This window comes from Lepidothrix coronata, unplaced genomic scaffold (assembly GCF_001604755.1).
Source record: "Lepidothrix coronata isolate B3197 unplaced genomic scaffold, Lepidothrix_coronata-1.0 Scaffold16, whole genome shotgun sequence".
NCBI classification, from domain to species: domain Eukaryota; kingdom Metazoa; phylum Chordata; class Aves; order Passeriformes; family Pipridae; genus Lepidothrix; species Lepidothrix coronata.
Window position 1 is genome coordinate 8,263,777 of NW_016690196.1, and position 22,367 is coordinate 8,286,143.

Below are 22,367 nucleotides of genomic sequence, written 5' to 3' on the forward strand. Positions count from 1 at the left end.
AGCACTTAGGGTACCGAGGCTTGGGAGGCAAAAGCTCTTCATGGTATCATAGTCTGCCTAGTTGTGTACAGAGTTCCTTTATGTCCAGCACAGTTCTTCAGTCCAAGATTGTACATACCCAGATACCTCTTTTCTTTTTAGTTTTTCACACAGAAGATATTTTTTTTTCTTCCTGCTCTACAGAGAGAGACTTTTTCATAATGTTGGGTCTGCTTTACATGTGTCCCATGTGCAGTACATGTGTACAAGTCCCTGATTTTAATGCACATATCACCAAAAGCAGTTTTCTGTAGTTATTCAAGTCCCAGTACATAAGAGGTGTTGCAGTTTAGGCTTCATTGCAGAGACAGCTTCTCCTTTCGGGTGCTCACCTACATATGGAGTGCTATGATAGGGACAGGCTTATGGCACTCAGTGCAGAACCAGCGCTTTCTCACTCCAGGCTCCCTTCCAGCAGATGCAGCTGGTTGGCAGCTCTCAGCTCCCTGACCAGCTGTGTAAGAAGGAGCAGTCCCTATGCTGCAAATGGGTGAGACACAGGTGCTGTGTGAGGAGCATAAGATGGCAGCCAGGTCTCACACTCCATGTCTGAGAATCAATAAGATTGTGTAAACAAATGTAAATCCGGGCCTGGTCTTATGTGCAAGATTTTGCATGTGAAGAAGCTGGGGGTGTTACCAAAGTACCTGTGTCGTTTTTATGCTTTTGTGCAGGAATACACCGTCTTTTTAGATCTTGTTGCTTTACTGTAAAACTTATGGATAGATAGTTACCCAATGAAAAGCAGTTGAGTTCCACTGAAGACAGTAGTGGAATTATATCATTCACCATTGCCTGAAATTTGGCCTGTGTGATATTTTCTGTGTCTATGGTGATTGTTGGCTTCTGAATATCCCAAGCAGAGCAGCATGCTGACTGCCTTTCTGAAAAGTGGGAAAGGTTGCGGTTGTGGTTGGAATACTTGAAGGGAATGTTGGAGTGTGTTCTTAGTATGATTTACTTACACTAGACATGAAACACCTGAGAAAGAACTCACAGGACTACATGTTTTTACCAGAGTAATCCTGATGTTCCATGATTGAGGAAATGCATGTAGTCCATCTAGGGCAAAAGAGGAGAAGTACTGGATTTTGGGAGCATCACAGATACCTAGCTTGGGATGTAAAAGGAGGGGAAAGAACAGATCTGCCACTAGAGAATGGAAGTGCTAAGTTGTCAATCTTATGTCTTCCCTCTATTGAATGCTTGGGAGCTGTCATGATATCCTCTCCCTTAAGTCATGGATTAGGTGGGTATGTTTAGTTCAGAAATTTTGTGTCCATGTGTTCTAATACCTTATCAGATGATTTGTTGATAATACTGTTGTATAACTGCAAGTGTTAGGCAGCATGATATAAAAATAAAAAAATAACATAAGGCTCTACTGTGGCCTTTTTCCTTAGTAAGATGTAATTAATATTTTAATGGTTTTTTTGTTCCATTATGACTATAACAAAGAGTCAGCAACTTTCTGGATTGAGCCTGAAGGCTGCTGAAGTGATAAAACACTGAGATGATATTGATAGTAGGAGTCATACTTGCTAGCTGGAAGGATCAAATTAATTTATCTTTATTTCAGCTTTCTGGAGCTTTTCCAGCTACACTTGGATACAGAGTAGACAATTTCCTACCCTCCTCTTAGAACTGAACCGGCATTCTCATATATTTCCTGCCACTTTGCCTGCTGGCTTAGAGTAACAGAGTGGGCCCTCTCCAGTAGAAATAGTGTCAGCAGCAGTAGTACAGGGATGTCTTATTGCTCCAGCACTTTGGAATGGTTTCTCTGAGTATGATTTCTGCCCTTCTGCAATTTGTATCCTTCCTTTACTTCTCTGTATTAGTGTCTTATGTTTTTCAGAGCTGTATTTGATGGCTTAAAAAATCTATTAGGACCTCATTCCTCATCTTCTAGAGAGGATATTCAAATCTAGATTTGGTTTGCTGAGGAGGGGTGGGAGACTATTATAAATCAGATAAGAAAGGTAATTTGGGATGAAAACATGCCAACTGGAGATACACCTGTGATAAATGACAGAGGAAAGTACTACATCTTACAAAGACCGTATTGACCAGATTGTAACTGGACAGAAGACTGTGATAAGGAGGAACAATGTTTTCCAAAGTGCTGAAGAAAAAGACAAAACAAATGAAGTAGCTGTGGTGCTGAAGGGACAGTGAAGACAGATGGCAAAGATGGATATGATATGGGACAAATGCTAGACCAAGATGATCTTTTGGCAGTGCTTTTGAAGAGAATGAGCTTGTGTGGTAACTGGGGGAGGTTGGATGACAGATAATTGTTTCTTCTGCAGCTCATAGAGGAAGGGCCAGATCTGAGATTTTGCAGGAGGTATGTTTTGATATTTAGTGTGATGACAGCAAGAAAGGGAAAGCCAGGTCCATCTAGCTGATGAAGACCTTATAAAATTTATAATAATTTATATAATTTATAATAATTTCCCACCCGAAGCGGGGGAAGCAGTGAAATTTTCCAGTGAAGAGAAAAGTCTGGGAAAGAGGATGGGACGTAAGTGTTTTGCAGGACAGGAGTTACCCCTAGGGAGGTAGAGTCTAGCGGGGGTTTAAGAGGAACTGTTAAAAAAATAAGATAATTGAATGGAGAAGAAGATCACAATTATGAAGTATCATCTGTTTAATATGTTGACTCCGATTATTTTCTGTAGTTGCTCACCTAGTTACAATTTATATCAGATATAATAATTGCTCAGATGGTGTATCATATAGGCTGAAGAAGAGTGTGGGGGAAGGGTGTATAACTATGTCATACCTCTGTGCCCTTCTATAGGTGGATTCTATCTTCAAACAGTACTCAAGGTTTGTTGTTTATTATTCAGGGGACCTGTTAAGGTAATTTGGGATTCCTCTTCCAGTATTGGAGAGAAATAGCCTTTTTTTTATCATTTGCCTGGTGTGCAAGGCTCCAAAGTGGGGAGCACAAGGTGCCACAGGGGAGGCTGGTTGGATGGAATAGCACCTTTTTAGGGTACAAGGTTTTCAGATCAGCAGTTTCCTGGCATCTTGCTCCACACTGTGTAAGGGGCAGATTTTGGTGTCATTTACAGGAGAGGTCCTTGTGTTCATCCTTCAGCATGAGTTGAGAGTAGCACATGGAAAGCAAGTGTCAGAAGGTGCTTTTTCTGTCACTCATCACACCAGACTGCCTCCACAGCTGCTCTAGCTTTGATGTTTTATCCTGAAGTAGTACAGACAGATGCCTTCCACCTGGCACAGGAACAGCACTGACCCAAAGCTTTTAATGCTAGCTACCTTGTTTTCTGTAAATGAAAAGTCTATAAGCTTTCTAGGAGGAAAACTTTTCAAGAACATCATCTTTTTCCTATTTGTGTAAGCTTACAGGAATAGCTACATTCATGCATTTGTGCATTTGTTTCCCTTGTGAGAAACAGTAATGCTTCTTAACCCAGTTTTAATACAGAATTGGAGCCACACTGAAAAGGTGCTGAAAAGATGCAGCACATGTAGGTTACAGGCAGTACAGGAGTCTTACAGTGTCAAATGTGTTGTATTTGAAGAACTTGGGAGCAAATCTCTATTATTGCCTCCTGCTCTTTTCTACTTGTTTTTTTATTAGGGAGGATCTGATGCAAGACTCTAGTGCCTTCCTGGGCAGACTTCCCTTACTGTCACGTGTTGACCCAGTGGTGTATGCAAAAAGGCCCTAGTCAACATCTGTATATTCTGTGCACTTCTACATTAAAGGCACTTAAGGACGTCTTTTAATTTTGCAGCTTCCCATCATTTTTTGACCACATAAAGGGAAAGGCTGCCCACAATAACCACCTTTTGAAAAGAGCAGTGTGCACAACAATATTATGCAATGGTTTGCTAGGTGGAGGTTTGAAGAATAATTTCTCCAAAGGAAGTTACAAGGGGAAGGCAGATTGCAGTTTCCCAGGTTGGAAGGTGTCCAGGGAGATCCCTGAGTCATGGAAAATCCATTGGGATTGCTTTAGTGGCTGTGTTTCAGCATTACCTCTTGGATAAAGAGCAACAGCTGCATGAGTTAGTTGGTTGGTGTGAAGTTGTTGGCTTCTACATTAATGATGAGGGAGAGCTTTTGGACTGCAAATGCTTAACCAGATAGTAAATGCAATTATGATTTGTTGTTAGAAGAGGATGCAAGGCACGTGCTCATTCTTCTCTGATTCTTTTTGCTGTATTTTGTGAAAGTTTCTGGTAATTTCTTTAGTAGAAACATTTAGAGAAAGACATCTTGGCTGGTGTTTTCTTAAGCCCAGTGATGTCAGTGCAGTAGTTTCTGTTCTGATTATCAGAATATTTGAGCAATGAGACAGGACAGGGTGTGAGTGAATAACCAAATATACTGTCATGCTTTCAATTCACTGTTTGACTATTTAAATACTGTTTGTACAAGGGAAGAGAATTGTGGAATTGCCTTCCACTTCAACCCAGAGGAGATAACAGAAGCCAGTATGTGGATGATGTTCTAGCTGATCTGAACTGTAAATACAGATCATCTCCATTTATTGAAATAGAAGTTAATAACTAGCAAAAAGGGGACTGATAGATGTCTGAAATCTGTGCTGTAGATTGTAGAATGAGCCAGTGTTATTGGCAGTCTAGCTGACAATTGAAAAGGGACAATTTCATCAATATTTTGCATTGGAGTAAATCCAGAGTAAGTCTGCTCAGTTTAATGCAGTTAGGGCCATTCTGAATTCTGGTTTGCACTACCAAATTTGGAATACTAATTCAGAGAGCAAGAGAAGAACTAAAACTAGCTTCTGATTTCGCTTTTATCTGTGTAAACCTGAACTTCCACCAGAAATTTTGTTGATTCTTTGGAGTTCCTTTGAGTTTACCCTATGTGTAAGCTTGAGCATGTATGTCTTAGCTGCACAATCAAAGCTCAACAAGAAGTTAATTTTGCTCATTAAATTCTTAACCAACCTCCCAGTTCCTCCTGCCCTTTTACGTAATATTTTATCAGAGATTTAAAGGTCAGCCAAGCTCTGACTTGCCCTTGTTTTCCTCCATAGGGGCATATGGCAAATAGGATGCACACAAGAGGATAAAGCTGGGAGGAGAGGAGTAGGTAGCACTGATGCCCCTGGAAATTCAGCCTGCCTTTGGCACAGGGACGCAGCAGCAATCCCCAAGCCACATTTTGAGGGTTGAGCCAGCAGGACTGTGTTTGGGCAGGAAGTGATCAGAGAGGTGTGTGCCTGTGTGCTTTGGCACAGTCCAAACTGTAAATTGCTCTAGCCTAGGAACCTTCTCTGAACTCATTAGTATTAAAACAGAACAGAGGACACTTTGTAGGGAGGGAGAGGGTGGAGAAGCCGGAAAGGTAGCAGTTTAGATGGCAGTTTCCTAACAACCTTTCCCACAACTACCTTTCCATACAGGGTCTCATCTAAAAGACCTTGGCATGAAAAAGAAACCCTGGCACAGGGAGGGGGAAGGGAGGAGGGAAATGAGGGGAGGGGAAGGAAAGGAAATGAGGGGCGGAAAATGGGCACTGTGCTGAAACAGCAGATTTTATTGTTATTTAGTGTTATATATGCTGATAATAGAAGGTCTGTTTGAGAGAGGTATTTGATACAGTGTGTGTAATCAGAATGTGGAGGTAAATGCAGTATTTGTCCTAGAGGACTTGCGACCTGTCCAGTGAAAAAATGTATCAAGCAGAGGTTTAACAACTTCAGTTCTGTTTGGTATTTTCATTTAATTGACTGCATGGTGAAATACAGAGCACACCTATTAACTTTCCAGATCATAGAATGGTTTGTGTTGGAAGGACCTTAAAGATCATCTAGTTCCAACCCTTCTGCCATGAGCAGGGAACACCTTCCACTGCACCTGGTTGCTCAGAGCCCCATCCAACCTGGCCTCGAACCCTGCCAGGGGTGCAATATCCACAGCTTCACTGTGTAGCACGTTCTAGAGCCTCACCATCCTCATAGTGAAGAGCTTTTTGTATAATCTAAACATACACTCTTTCAGTTTAAAACCATTCCCCCTTATCCTATCACTCTATGCTCTTGTAAAATGTCCCTCTTCAGCTCTTTTATAGCCCCTTTTAGGTACTAGAAGGTGCTGTAAGGTCTTCCTGGAGCCTTTTCTTCTCCAGGATGAACAATCCCAAATGTATCAACCCTTCTTCATAATAGAGGTGCTGCAGCCTCTGATCATCTTCATGGTCCTCTTCTGGACTTGCCTTCTGGACTGCAGGCACACATTGTCAGATCATGTTAAGCTTCTTCTCAACGAACACCCCCAGCCCTTCTCCTTGGGGGTGATCTCAATCCATTCTCCACCCAGCCCATACTTTTGCTTGTGCATGTGCTTCCCCCAGCCCACATGCAGGACATTGATCTTGGCCTTGTTGAACTTCCTGAGGTTCATACAGGCCCACCTTCCAAGCCTGTCCAGGTCCCTCTGGACAGCAGCTTTTCCCCTCCAGCGTATCAATCGCACCACACAGCTTGGCGTCACCAGCAAACTTGCTGAGGGTGCACTCACTACCACTGTCCATGTCACCAAAAAAAATATTAAACACTGCTGGTCCCAATACTGACCCCTGAGGGGACATCACTCACCACTGGTGTCTGCTTGGACATCAAACCATTGACCACAACTCTTTAAGTGTGACCATCTAGAGACTTCCTTATCCACCATGTGGTCAACCTGTCACATCCACATCTCTCCATTTAGAGAAAAGGATGTCATGTGGGATAGCGTGAAACGCTTTACACAAGTCCATGTAGATCATGACAGTTGCTCTCCCCTTATCCATCAGCACTGTAACCCCATCACAAGAAGGCCACCAAATTAGTCAGGTGTGATTTGCCTTTAGTGAAGCCACATTGACTGTCACCAATCACCTACTTATTTTCCTTATTTTCCCTCTGTAGGTTTCCTTTTTGTGTTTGAGTTTGTCCAGGACATTCTTGTCCATCCATGTAGGCCTCCTGGCTTTTTTGCCTGATGTTCTCTTTGTTGGGATGCATTGTTCCTGAGCTTGGAGGAGGCAGTTTTCATATATTAACTACCTTTCTTGACTTCTCATACTGCTGCTGTCTGTATCACTGATGCCCACATGAAATAACAGCAGTGGATAGTAGTCAGTGGACTGTACGAGGCTTGGTAGTTTCTCAGTGATATCCCAAATATGAGTCCTCCCCAGTAAACAGCATGTCTCTCTAGAGTGTGTCACTAGGCACATATCCATACTGTGGATATGTTAAAAGGTAAGCCTAAAATAAGATGGAGAAATTGTGTGAAAAAGGATCTGATTCAATGGGGACAGTTAAAACTCCTTTAAATAGCAAGTCTGGTAACTCAGGATGGAAAGGAGCCAGGTACACTTCTTCAGTGAAGAAACTAGGGATTATAGTGGATCAAGAGTGAACATAAGTCATTCAGGTTTTGAGGGTTTTTATTAAAAAAAAAAAAGTAATTGACTACATGGAATATGTAACCAGAAATGCAGTCTGAAAGATGCATGAAATAATCTTTGCAGTCAGCATTGATAAGGTCTCAGCTAGAACACTGTACCCACTTTTGAACAGTGCAAATCAAGAAAGATGTACTTTGACTGAGGAGAGGCCAGAAGTGCTGGACATGGCCTCTAAAAAGACTGAAAGAGCTGGATTTGTTTAGCCTCAAGAAAGAAGACTGAGGAGGGACATTAAAACAGCCTTTAATAGGCTGAAAAACTGTTATCAAGAGGAGGGAACAAATCTGCTCCCCATGTTAGTAGTTGATAGGGCCGGAAGTAATAGGCTTAAATTGCAGCAGCAGGGATTTAGACTAGGCATGAGCCTGACTATTCAGTTTTCATCCCTGTCCCTCTCACTGGACTCATTTCAATTCATTGACATGGACATGCAGCCCACCTTAACAGAAAAAGCAGTGCTAATAGTCAGCTGTTTGCATTATTCTCCTCATATGCCCACCCATATCCATGGAATGTCCCTCTCGCTCTACCTGTATTGTAACCCTGCATGGGAAAGTGCACGTCTAAGCCTTGATCTCTTTCTCTCTCTAAACATCTGTGTGTATTATTGCATAAACAAGTACTGCTTTTCCTCAGTCTTTCTATTTGGCCCAGCAGATTGTTGTGTCATGCATGTGTTTTGCCTGTGAAGGACAGAAAGATGAACAGCAGATGCTGGTTCTAGTGGCCTGTGAGAGGGGATTGGCACAATATGTCTTGCTGGTTGTGTGTACTCGTGTGCTGCCAAGTCACAGACAGCTTTGAGGAGTAGGAGAGGGACAGGACTTAGCTGTTCTCCAGGAAACAAGGAAGCAATTAACCAATGATTAAAAAGCGAAAAAAGAAGCAGTATAATGAGGAGTGTGTTTGAGGGTAAGAGGGGAGCCTATTAGTTGACTTTCTGTGAGATAAATTTCTCTATCAAAAAACAGTGCCCTTGACGGATGAAAGTCTTACTCTGCTGCTAAGCCTTAAGAATGAGTAACTTCTGTGTTGGCAGGGTAGAGTAAAAACACATTTTCCAGTATGTAAACATCAGGTGCTTTCTGTCTTGTACTGTTATGACTGAGGATCAAGAGATTTGGGACCTTAGAACTGAAGGCGTTTTAAAGCTGCAACTTTTTGAAAAAGCAAGGAGGAAAAAAGAGTGTAATGGGAATTGCAGCCTTTTGTTTGTCTGCTTCTCTGCTTTACCATCATATCTGTGGCAGTAGCTGGAATGTAAACATTACTTCCTATGCCAACAGGCTGTGTTAGCAACTCATGTGTGCATAGTGGTTTCATAGTGCACAAATGCAATGATAAAACACTGGTATGGGTAGATGCTACGTGATATGTCTTGTGTGTGTAAGGTGGGAGTGGTGTACACACATACCTGGAAACTCAACGATGTTTTGCTGCGATCCACCTAATTCTTATAAAATGTAAAACTGATCAAAATGTTACTCCCATGCTTCTCACTGTGTGCTGTTTCTATGTGCTTTACAAAGGCTGCTTTTAATTCCAAGGATTAGCACAAGATGAAAGAGCTTGAGGGGCAGGACTGATTTGTTTTTGGGTTGTTTTGCCTTTTCTTCATGGGTTATCAATAGACTCAGCACATGTATCAGGTGCCCACGTGGAAACTTTTAACCAATGTCCATCCGGAGGTGTGCTTAGCTGTGTGGGTGGTAGTGCTGTTGACTGATTGAAGACTTTTGCACTGCTCATTGCTCCAGTTTGTACAATGGTGTAGGCAGTTTGTGCAGTCTAATGAGTCTCATCCACTGACAACTCAGACAGGCAGTCTTTCGGAATGCCTCATCGACCTCCTCAGTATTGGAAATGCACACTCTTCCAGCAGGCTGCCTCTTACATGTCAGGCTGGTGAGCTATGATGAACAAAGCAGTGGAAGGAAAACTGTAGGGGAACAATCCAATACTGTCCCCTGGAGGTGGACACAGTGATTAAATAAGGAAGGTTTATCTCTTCTATCTGAAGCTCTTCACAAAGAGACTGAGATTTGAAGATTATTTTTGGGGTTTTCTGTTGGTTTTTGTTAGGTTTTTTTGGTTTCTTTATTCATTCACTGAAGTTATCTCTGAAGCAGCTTTTTGGACCACTGCCTCTGTACTTATGATGAGAGTGTCTCTGCTCCTTCCTGACTTCCCTCCCTGGTGGGCAGAGGCAAACTTGCACGTGAGCTGCTAGACTAACTTGCTCATTATTCGGCAACAAGACCTGGCATAGGCATCAGGAACTGAAATATAAAGGTTCTTGGGGCTGTTGCTGATGTAAAAGCGTAGTTTTCATGCAATATAAGCCATGTTTTAGCAATGTGGTCCTACTCAGTTCATTTTTTAAAGCTGTAATAGTTATGCTGGACAGGATTCTCTGTTGCAAAAGCTTGCAGTGTGCTGCTGACAACATTCTCCCTGATCTCTTTCCACTGCTTCCTCTTCCTCTGAACTCCCAGGCATGTCAAGTGGCTTGAGTTGTACTTCAGCACTGGTTAACCCACTGCTTATTCCCTCTAAGTCATTACATATGAACATGAACCTTCTCTTGGGCCTGCCAGTGGCTGCTGGATGGGACCCCATGGTGTGTCATAGTCACTGTTTACTTGTACAAGATTTAAATAAATTCATCCAGAGCATAAGGCTGTCAGCTGTGCTAGGCCACTTGGGAGCATCGGTGGTAACTGGAATGTGGCCATTTTGGGGACATGATGACAGACATCTCTATAAACCACCTTGGGAAACCTGAAGCATAGGTATCATAATGTACAGGGAATTTATTATACTGGCAGCGGTGTATTGTACTTCATTTTGTAACTTGGGTGGATTTGATGCTGTTTAGAGACTGAGAGAGAATGATTGATGAGGTGGATGAGGGAGAGTGCATTTGTACATGACAGGTGAAAAGGGTCAAGGGGAATGAGAAGATGATTAGTGAGGGGAAAAAGAAAAGGTATGTGCAAGAAAAAGGAAAAAAAGAAGGAAGGGGAATATGAACAGGAAGCAAGATAAGAGTGGTGCATTTAACTAAAATTCATACAATGCAAGGTATAACATAAAAATGATTGTACCCTTGGAACCTAAATTTTTGAGGTGAGTATGCAAGCAAGTTATTCAAATAAAAAGTCTTCAAATTTTGGAGCTTTTTCTAGAGTGTGTGAAGGCATCCAGATATAATTCCTGCCTTCTCAGTTTTCCCTATTGGATGACTCATGAAGAACCATTAAGATAATGCTGGTTTGATTGAGCAAAAGAAAAACTTCACAGCTGCGAAAAAAAATTTTGCAAATACCATTGCTATCTTGAAAGGGACATTAAGTCAGATCTATCACAGAATCAGCCTGTTTTTTGAGGCAGGGAACTTGGAAGTGTTTGACCATCTACGGGTTTTGTTCTGTGGTTTTGTACTTTTGCAGGGCTTTGCATAACCCTCTGAAACTTTTGGTGCTGGTCACAGGTCAGATAACTGCTGCTTTCATCTGTTTTGGAAATTCCCAAGTTTCTATTTTGAGTTTATCAAGGGAAGGTAGAGTTTAAACTTCCTGTGAAGCTTTGCCAGTTTGTGCCATCTGAAGATTTGGTTCTCATGGAGCCTGTTGATGCCAAAACCTGGCTGTCCTTTTCCTTGAGTACCCATCGCTGTTAAAGAGCCAGTCAGTGCAACAGAGCTGTAATCAGACAGTCACTATAGACATCTCCAAACAGTAGAAGTGTTGAAGCCTATTTGCCTATGTATTATGTCTTAGTGTTGGATTCTGTGGTGAAAAATAAAGATTGATTTCATCCTTTGAGGATGGTAAATGCATTTCATTTTTTAATAATTCTTTATTAATTGCCTGAATATGTTTGTAGGCAGAAATAAACTTTTAAAAAGTCAGAATATGCTTTTATATGTTATTAGCATCTCTCAGTCATAAAAAAGCCATTAAATGTGAAAAACAGGCCTGGGGTGAATGCTTATGGGAAGGATATGCTTTCAAGAGCATTTTAAGTAAGAGAGACTGTGACCTATAGGTAAAAATTAAAAGTGTAACTCAACTGTGTAGCTGAAATTATAAAAAAGTGATAAAACAAGACAGTTATCCAACTAAACATAAGAAAATAAACAAAATCTCCTTTCTGGCAACATATTTGTTATGCCCATATTAATCAAATTATTGCCTGCAGTAAACATATCATGTCAGAATTCTGTGTTTCATAATGCTGGAAATGCATGATTCATTATATGTTTAGGAAAACAAAACAAAACAACAGCCACAAGAAAACCCCATCTCCCCCCAAAAAACAACCCCACCAGCTTGTGAGGGTTGATTTGTTGGCTTTTGCCTTTTACAAAACAAAGCAGCAGTCTAACCTTAAGTCAGTGTGAAACTCCCCGGTGACCAGTAAGTCCAGCAGCCCGTGGACCTGGGACAAGTAGAATGGAATCCTCCCATGAGTGTCCAAACATCCCTGGAGGGAGGACCAAATTTGGAGCTCTTGGTCTCCAACACTGACTTTAAATCAAGAGATGCTGGAGACCAGAAGCTGGGATTCTCTGTGTACTTAAGGCCTTGAGGTTTCTCCTTTAGAGAGGCAGCCATGTTGGTAGGTGTTAAAAGTTCTCCTTTAGTGGGTCTCCCTCCAAGTGAACCACTCTTCTACATCCCCAAAATCTTACTTTTTCTCTTTATTAATTTAATTTTGTGTCACTAAAAAAAGGTACTGCTCAGTCTAGGTGAGAAATGCTTTTCCGTTTAGCTTTTCTAGAGCTTCAATTAGTATCATTATTGAGCTGATGGCTGCCCAGCATCAAATCCAGCTTTCATGCTTTGAGAAACGTTCCCCCAAAAAAGGGACATAATGTGGTTTTAAATCCCACAAAGTACTGGTTTTATGTTTCCTACTCATTCCTCCTTCTTGTTTCCTTTCTTTCTCTCTGTCTCTTATTTCCTTGGGTTGTAGCCATTTTGAATGAGGGCCATCTTCCCTTTTGGCCTAAGAACTGGACTGGAAGTATTTGAATCTCAAATCCAGCTCCAGTACATTTTAAATGTTTTATCATTGAAATTCAATCTGTGTACGTAAAAAAAAAAGTCCACATGAAAGTGAAATTAACTGAATTAACTCTCATTATATAAAATGAAATAGGAAATAGATAAAGGAGAGAAATGTAAGGAATATTAACTGGAGATACTTTACATCTCCCTCAGCCCAGCCTGGCAAATATCCTTTTAATCTGCGTTTCATGAGAACACTTCCACCTTTAAGTATTTTTAAGAGCCAGGAGCCTGAGCTCCATTGTGCAGGGTCACGCTGGCATGAATTAATGGAACTGAGCCACCTTTCCAAGGCATAGAAGAGTTACTACATTTCTGTTGAGAAACTGGAACAGGTGATGGAGGAGGGAGTTCTCCCTGCTTTGTTCTGTCCATACCTTTTTCTTGCCCTTTACATTTGCACCCAGGGCATTTGGTCATGTTGGCTTCCCTAGTCTGGCTCCGACCCAGTCTTGATGGCTGCATTCAGAGTTTAGTTCTTCACCTTTCATGCCAAACTTGGCAATTGCTTTCTCCTTCAATAGCTGCTTGCTGTCACTGAACTAACTCTAAGGTCTAAATCTCTGTATACTGACAGATCTGCCTCTTGTTGGGTCAGAATGACCTGTTCATGGACCAGTCCTTCTGAAATTAATTCTTTCTTTTGTTCCTCCTGCTTCTCTCTATGGCAGTAAGCTTCCTTATGTGCTATCTGTGTTAGAATCCTGAATGAGAATAGAAAAATAGTCTGCCTAATCCAGGGTCTTCTTTCTTAGATAGATCTCGAGTTTTCCTATGCAGTCACAGTGGTCTTTTGTTCATCTTTTATAGGAAAAGCAAAGGGATGGGAGAAGTAAGATGATTTGGAGGGTTCCAGAAGAAGGCTTCATGTCTCCTGTATTTTGCAGGGATTTCTTGGGTTTTTTTTATAGGGTAGGATTTGATTGATGGTGATGGGGCATGTAGGCCTCTTCAGTTCTTCCCACTCCTTTCTTCCTCTCAGTGAAGGAGCACACTTGCTGAAGACTAATTTCAGGAAAAGAAGTTGAAGAGTTTGACTGCTGCTTTGCCTTCTAGAGAAGATATTTCTTTCACTGCTGAATATTCATGCTTGCTACCTGTCCATCTGACCTGGAGGTTAGAACCCAGCATTTTACCTCTTAACAAACACTAACTTTCAAAATTAAGGGTAAGGCATCTTCCCTCCATGTGCTATTTTCTAGTCAGATATGTTTGGGTCTGCCTTAGGTAATATGCTTTTGCTTGCAATACCTGAGCAGTTTCCTCGTTACTATGTTACCTGATCTAATATGATGGCTTCTAAACTTCTTTTGACCTAATCTAACCTCTTGAGTCACAATAAATTAGTGTGTGGATGCACTTTTTTTCCCCACTGTACCTTCCATCTTTTCTGACTAACTTTCTATGCCTCTGTCCTGAAGAGCGTGTCATGGTATCAGAATACTTAATTTCATGGCTGGGAGTTGCATATTCTCATTGTCCCATTGAAGGAAGATTGCTTTTTATGCCCCTGATACTGCCAGTGTCCAAGGCAGTGTCTAGAAGCTGCAGTGTCAGAATCCTGCCCTCTGAGTGGTTTTAGTCAATAGGAGTATTCCTTTAATGAAATAGTTGTCTTGGACTATATTGTTTGGGTACGTCATTCAGTTTTGTGCACAGCTTCTGTTTAGAGCTTCTGCTGCTTGTCTGACCTGCCACCAGAAGCAGAAAGAGCACTCCAGAAAAGAGCTCAATGGATTAGACAACCAAGTTAGCTACCCTGTATTTAAAAAAAAAGAAAAAAAAAAGAGAGAGAGAGGAAAAAAAAAGTGTTAAGATCTTTAAGCAGTTCAATAAAATCATAATTTTTTCAAAGAATTTAGTTGAGCCCAGCTAGCTCATTTCAGATATATTTCTGGCCTCTGGTGCTTCTTCTAAACCTGGCATTTCTGATTCCCTGTCTGCCCCTCCTTTTCCTCCCGCATGCTTGACCTCCAACAGCATTCCTTCGCTTGTCTTAAGGCCTTACATGTCGTTTCACTCTCCCTCTCCCCCCAAGAATGTGATCCTGGCCTGAGCTTGCTAATTGTGTATAGCAGGGATAAAACTCCTTGCCTTGCTTGGCTGCCCCCTTGTTTGGAAACTCACCCTAAACATTTCCACATGGTTTGCACTCTTTTTGCACAGCTACTTTTTTTTTTCCCTTTAAACTTTTTCTTGTTTAAAATAACCCTCCAGCTTCTTCTACCTTGGGCTGCTGGCACTGACCTCGCCTTGTTACTGTTTGCATTTCTTTTGTACCTTTTTGCAGCTTAAATCTCTATGGGCTTTTAAATCTGTCAGCAGCCGCTACCAGGCTCAGTGTGCAATTTTGCTCACTGTTTTCACAAGTTTCCCAGCCCTGAATGCTTTCCAAATGAGCCATTGTTGGGCTGAGTTAAAGAGGTATTGTCTCTGCTTGGACAAGGTTAGTGTGGGTGCCAGAATCTGCATGTGCAGCGATTTTGTGCTACAATGTCATTTGATGTTGGACCCCTGGACTCTTCCTTCTCCAAACATTTCAAATATATGGGGGGGGGGAGGGACGGGGGGATGACACACCAAAGCCTTGCCAAAATTGATTTATTGAAATATTGTTGGAAGATTTTCTTTATATTGATGAAAGTCTGATTTATACCTCTTCACCCATCTCTACTCATGCAGACTGCTTGCTCTGAACACCACTCTTTTTTGATCAATTCCATTATAAGCACCTGAAACCAGTAACTGTGATTGTAGCCCTGTTCTGGTCAGTGCTGCATAAACACAGAGGGAGTAGCAATATCTGCTTTCATGGTTTCTGAGATATGTTGCATGGGAATAGAATCTATTTTTATCCACCTTTTACAGAGGGGAAACTGAAGCTGGGGAATTTGGTGGTGTATCCAGAGGGTGCTCTTGACAGAGTTGGGAGTCAGTTCCAGATCACAGCATTATCTTTCGTTTCACTAATGTAAGGTTGGCTTGGCTCTGAGTGGGTATGTTCTACTGAACTTGCTATTCTTAACAGACACTGAATTTGCTGCTCTGATCAACCTAATGTGACATTGTGGGGAGAGATGTTCTTTATGTTGAAATGATGCTTGTCTTTTGATAGGGACTATGTGGTTCAGAGGACAAACATCTGGAAAAACATTTCAACCTGTAGGTTGCTGATGGCATTACTGTCACTAGACAACTGTCTCATGAACTTTGCTTAAAACACAGTAATTTAAATGTTTTCCTGTTGAAGAACAAATTAGTACTGCCAGCTAGGAAAAAGGTGTATCAAATTTTTAGCATTTCTTTAAGTGTCATAATGAATGTCTGTGTCACATAATCCAGTGCTTCGAGTTTCTCACTTCATGACTTTAATGTGATCTTTCCCATTCTTGACTGATCATTAGTAATGGAAGTTTGAAATGGGAGTTGTTCTGGCTGCCTCTCTTCATAGGTTCTGCTCTGACAGGGAGAACTCAAAGTTCCTAACAGTTACCAATGCAGCTGTTGACTGTTTTTTTTTTTTTTTTTCTGTTTTTCTTTTTCACAATCTCCAGGATGAATTGGATCTCACAGACAAGAACAGAGAGGCTATGTTTGCACTCCCTCCAGAGAAGAAATGGCAGATTTACTGCAGCAAAAAGAAGGTACTACTGTTGTCCTGATTGGAGTAGCTCACCAATAAATTCTGTGTACATGTCCATAATTGCATCTTGATTTGAGCTATGTGTTTATTTACCGTTTACTCAAGAACCTGATTAAGTGATGTAAGGATTTTTATCAGCATGGATATGGCACAATTTTCTTATAAGTAGTGTATGCTTAAAAAAAGTTAATGTCCCATTTTGAATTTTTTACATGTTTGGGGTTTTAATTTTGTTTTATTGTTTGTTTAGGGGTTGTTTGTTTTGTTGTTTGGTTTTGGGGTTTTTTTTGAGCTGAAAGAAAAGCTATCATGAAAATGTTTTAAGGAATTTTTTAAAACTTTTATAGGCTGCTTAGAATAAAAAAAGTATTGCTGAATTCTTTCAGGATGTCTTCAAATATCTGAAAAGTACACTATAATAGTGATGTCTTAGAACTTGGTAGTTCAAGGTCTTCCAGAGCTTGTAGGAAATGTTCCCCATTGCACTGGAAAGCGAAGATGACCTGCTCCTCTCAATTTCTATGAAATACTTCTCCATTCAAGATCTTCAAATTTCTGACAGACCGATAAAGGAACAGTAAATCAGAGGTTGATGTATCATACTTGCAATTTTGTCGCTGGCAGAATGATGCCCAAACGAATTGATAAGTTGTATCACTGTTGTGAAACTTCTAAAGGAGGAACTTCTGCAATAATGATGTGGTGGAAAGGTTTTGCTGCTCTAGGAAAACAGACAATTGGAAACAAAGATAGCCCCAATAGCATGTATTTATTAGCCATTAATGTTAGTGGAAAAAAGGTGTGGTGTGTTTGTTGGTTAATTTTATTTCCCGAGTGTGCAAGTCATGCTGTGAGAGCATAAGTCTTTATACATAAGTTTGCATAACAGAAGGTGAAAGAGGAAGTTTAGATTCCAATACTGAACATGGCAGATTAAAACTCTGCTCGTGGTCCTTCTGAGGTTGTGTTTGCTGCCTTTTTTCCTCGAGGTGGGACAATGAGGTTTCTTACCATGTAATTAAAGAAAACCAGACCAGCCAGATGGATGTTTTGCATTTAGGGTTTTTGTTTGGTTGGTTTTTAACTTCATACAGGGAAGTTAATAGAAATAAATTAATTAGCGCCTCTGAGCTAGCGATAACTCAGGACGTGCATAAGAGCAGTCTAGGCTCAGTTGTCTTTAGTGCTCTCTCCATTCTTTTTCCCTGCTGGTACACAGACCTTGCAAGTGGAGGGAAGTTGCAGGCTGCTGTGATTAATGTCTGCTTTACATTTTTGCTGGCCAGCTCAGCTGGATTTTTCAGCTCTGGTGGGAGAGGATCTATTTGTAGCCGTCTTAGAGAACCCCACATTCCACCTCCCAGACCAGTGTGCCTTGGCAGGAAGATTTGTGCTTTAATGTATTTAATATGTTAGTTGGATTCACTCATTACAGTGGGAGTGTTGTTGTTGTTGGTTTGGGTTTTTTTCCCCTCTTCCTAAAGCAGTGGATTTGATATAAGAATCTTAAAGACCTCCAGAGTTAAAGAAGCTGCGTACTGGAAAATCTTTATAATGCATTTATAGTGCAACCTCATTTAGCTGAACTCCAGCTATCCAAAATCATGTGCTAACTGGAACGGGATACCATTGCCAGATGCCTATTCATTACATTGTAGATACTTTCAATTACTTGAAACCTTAACTTTCCAATGTTATTCATTGTTTCCCTCACAGGCACTCAGATGATCGGTGTGACATCTCTCTCTAGCCTACTACTTAATCCACCTATCATCAGTGTTTTGCAGTTAAAGAGAAGCTTATTCTGGGCTTCGTTTTAAAGCAAGGCTGCCTTTTCCCTGAAGAATTTGTAATCTAATTTTAGCCACAAAGGGTCCAATTTCTCACTTTGCAGAACACTACCAGCTATCCAGGACAAGACCCCAGAGATCTCTGTCTTGCTGATGTTGGGTTCTTTGAGTTTTCTGGGAAGCATGGGCTTTACACTTTGTAAGGTGGCAACTGAAAACACTATGAACTAGAAGGTGAAGTGCAGATTGAGACAATTGTTCACAATCATTAATCTCAGGTGCCTTTCCTAGCTTAAAAGTAATGGAAAGTTGGAGCTTCCTGATTTGCTCTAAAGGTGGCGACATTAGTGGGCTGCCAAATGTCATTTGCAAAAATGAAGATCAGTCATTGCCTTAGACACACATTTATCTTGGCAGATAGACTTTAGATATCATCTTCTATGGTACCTGATCCCAATATCTTAGCAGAAAATCACTGTTGTATTAAAAAACTCATTCCACCTGTTTCTGATACCAAGCCTTTCTGAAGAAATGAGGGAAGACAGGTATGTCTGTGCATTGAAAGTTATATGCCAAGGGTACAATTTGCCAGTCAACAGTCCTCAGTACTTAAAGAAGGTTTAGTTCTGGACTGAAATTTCATATTTGTGGGTGATATCTACAGAGGAGCATTCACACAGTGTTATACAGCCATGTTTGCTTTGGTCGCTTCCGACCATTCTGGATTCCTATCTGAAACTGTAGTAGCTTTTACTACCAACTATAGTGAATGCTTTGTTCTGTTTTGTGGGGTAGCTACTTGCAAGGAATGAAGGCTGCTCTGTTGGTAAACACTAGTGTGTTCTCAATCTCAGCTGTTCTCTACCTTACCATTAATCAGTATAGGGTGGACAATGAGAGGTGCAGTTGTCTTAATTTGCATCAGAACAATCATTAGTCACCACTGGTGGACCCTGACATTCTACCCAAAATACCACTACTACATATTTTAGATTGCCTCTTCCTCTGTAGTATGAATTTCCCCTGATATTGAGTACTAAGTAAAGCCACATGTAGACTATACCAATTATGACATTCTCACTTAGTTCAGGTACTTTATTCTGGTTTTGTTTAGAATAGTCTTCATGTCTCACCATAAGCTGAAATTTAGACTTTCATAAAACATAAATGCGCTTGTGTAACTCTTTTCTGTAAAATTATCTCTAGATTTCCTACAAGATATAAGTTTTGCAGGAATTAGATCAAGCACTAGATTGAGCTTTCAGATGTATTTATTTGTTAATTTCAGATGTAAAAATTTAGAAAACCATTGTTCTTCAGTGTTGTTTTACCAGAAGCTGATGCTGATGTATATAATCTCATTAAATACTGATCAAATAATTATATGGAGAGAAAAAGTTGTGAGCTCAGTTACTTAATCCATAAGTGAGCTTCTACTGGGATCCTCAAGAGGGTAGAAAATGCAGGTATTCCACTGTTTCAGTACACATTGCTTTGGATGCAGTCTGTGTTTCTGAAAATGAGGCCTCATTGTATGGGCGATAGCTTATTGCCTTCTGAATAATCCTACAAGCTGTTAGACTTTTTGCTATTGGAAAGCAAGTCAAATTGTTTTCTTTTTATGGCCTTTCCTGCCTCCAGAGACTAATTTGTAAGCCTTCAGCTGAGTAGATTTTAGTAGTAAGCACACATATTTGCAGAGTTAAACAAGTTAGGTGTTTTTTTTTTCACTCCAGTCTTTCTTTGAGGAAAAAAACTGGTAGCAAATCTCTTTCCAAAGTACAGTCAGGCTAGACTAGCTGTATCCTACAGTTTCTTTCCAATCGAACAAATAAACCCAACAAAAATCTCAATCCTAATAACTGTGTTGACATCTCTTAGATATTTTTGTGTTATTTTGCATTCTTGGAATTTTAGTTGTACCATAGAATAGCTGCTTAGAGTTGACTATGCTTTATCTACTCAAGTGAGATTATTCAAACTCAAGTACTGAAGTAATAACCAGCACACTGAAACTTTCTGGAACTAGGCATTTACAGCATCTGAAAAAGAGTACATGCTTATAATCCTTAAGTTTATTCTCCTTTTTCTATTATGGGAAAGAGATCTAGAGAAAAGCTTCTCCACAATAGCAAAATAGTATATAAAATGCTGAGAAAAATTTATCTAAACCATAGTCTGTAACAGTCAACAGGCAGAAAAGAAATTAATTTCCTTATGATGCCATCCCCTGCAATTGCTTTTTTGAATATCTGTCAATTATATTTTTCATCTACCTGATGAATAAAAGAACTAGGAAACTGAATATGCAAGTAGGAGTCAGGAAACTCCTTGTTTCCAAAAGTGTTTGATTTAAATTATTGTATAATTACAAAGACCTTGTCGTTCTTATGTTTATACATAAATGCGTTTCTCTCTACCTGAATGAAAGAGTGGCAAAGTTAGGAAACTTTTTGGAAATATTCTGGCCGTGCCATCCTCTCATACATTTTCCCTGCACTGTTTACACGTGCCTTGGCTGCATACAACATTCCTTTTCATTCTCCCATTTCCCTTTCTTTTTTCCTTCCCCCTTCTTTTTTTTTCCCCTTTCCCACTTTTGCTGTTCATTTTTTTAAGATAGAGTCTTAAAGATCTGAATATATTTTCAGTTCAAATGCTGTTCATTCTTTTTCTTCACTGCACGTATCTGTCTTCTAAGATGTTCTTGTGGTGAAATCTCTGGGTTTGGATGAGCTCACTGCAAGGAGCAGGAAGGATGGAGTAGAAGGCACTTTTGTGCACTACACATTACATTACACAAAGAGTCCAAGCCCTTTCAACTGAGGTCACAGGCCAGTGCTGAAACCATTGAGGCTACAGTCCAGGTGAAGAGTGCCTCAGCCCCAGATGCCCTTCTGGAGAAGATTTACATCTCTCCCACAAAGAAGCAGCATCACCTTTTATTCAGGTCCATTTTCTAAAATGAGGTCTCCATTCTCATAGGCTTCAGAATACTCTGGAGAATCCTAGGATTAGTCAGACTAACTTTTAGTAGTTTTACCACCATCTTTTTATACCATTTGCAGCTCATTTTCACAAACTCCCACTTTGGTCCCATGCTGGCTATCTAACATTACTGAAAATAATGTCTACATGCCCAGTTTTGTTTTTTTCTTTCTTTGAGAGTCTTGCTTTGAGTTTTGCCCTTGAGGTTTAAATCGTCAGCAAAACGTCACCATAAAAAGTCCTCCATCCCCATCCCCCTGCCTGCCTTCAGATTCTTGCAGACTAAAATTTTCAATTGAAACCCAGGCTGTATTATGGCTATAAACCCTGCTTGAAACTTGAAGCTGGGGTTCCAGCTTCCAGACAGTGCAATTTACCCTATGCTTTGTATTCATCCTCCTGTTAAAACTATAAATATAAAATTTAATAATGTTTATAATATATATATATATATTTATAATCTACTGGAAGGATCTAAGCTGCTTTTGTAGCTTTTGATGTACTTACCTTAGCCTACCAGGGATATTTAGATATTGTATTTAGATAGGAGTTAATTTCTTTAGGTTCCTGCTTTAAAGTAGGAGATATACATGGAAACCACAGAATCACAGAATTGGTAAGGGACTACTGGTGGGGTCATCTGCTGCAGCCTTCCTGCTCAAGCAGGGTCTTCCTAGAGCACATGGCGCAGGATTCCATCCAGAGCATTTTGAATATCTTGTGAGGGAGACTCCACTACCTCTCTGGGCAATCTGTTCTAGTTCCAGTGCATGGTCACCTGCACAGTAATGAATTTCTTCCTTGTATTCAGGCAGAACTTCATCTGCATCGGTTTCTCCCTTTTGCCTCTTGTCCTATTGTTTGGTACCACCAAGAAGAGCCTTGATCCATCCTCTTGGCACCCTTCCTTCAAATACTTATGGCTGAGAGGGGACTTCATCAATGTCTCTTGACCTGCTGGCTATGTTCTTCCCGATGCACCCCAGGATCCCATTGGCTTCCTTGGTGCCAGTGCACACTGTTGGTTCATGGACAGCTTGTTGTCCACCTGGTCTCCCAGGTCCTCTTCTGCAGAGCTGCTTTCCCGCAGGTCACCTCCCAGCCTGTACTGGTATAGGGGGTTATTCTCCCCCAGTTGCAGGACCCTGCATTTGCCTTTGTTGGATTTCAAACAGTTCTTCTCTGTCCACCTGTCCAGCCTGTCAAGGTCCTTCTGAAGGGCTGTGCAGCCCTCTGGGGTATCAGCCACTCCTCCCAGCTTTGTGTCATCAGCAGACTTGCTGAGGAGGCCTCTGCCCCTTCATCCAAGTCATCGATGAACGAGTTAAACGATACTGGACCCAGTATTGAACCTTGGGGGGCACTAT

At 40.8% G+C, this 22,367-nt stretch overlaps 1 protein-coding gene across 4 annotated transcripts in view; it reads left to right on the forward strand.

Annotated features, from left to right (window-relative positions):
- Nucleotides 1–22,367, forward strand: part of DAAM2 (dishevelled associated activator of morphogenesis 2) — a 223,758-nt gene that overhangs the window by 107,257 nt on the left and 94,134 nt on the right. For all 4 annotated transcript variants that reach the window (XM_017806653.1, XM_017806652.1, XM_017806655.1 and 1 more), the window contains one exon: nt 16,134–16,223. In XM_017806653.1, the coding sequence (XP_017662142.1) occupies nt 16,134–16,223 (90 nt within the window). The remainder of the gene's footprint in view (nt 1–16,133; nt 16,224–22,367) is intronic.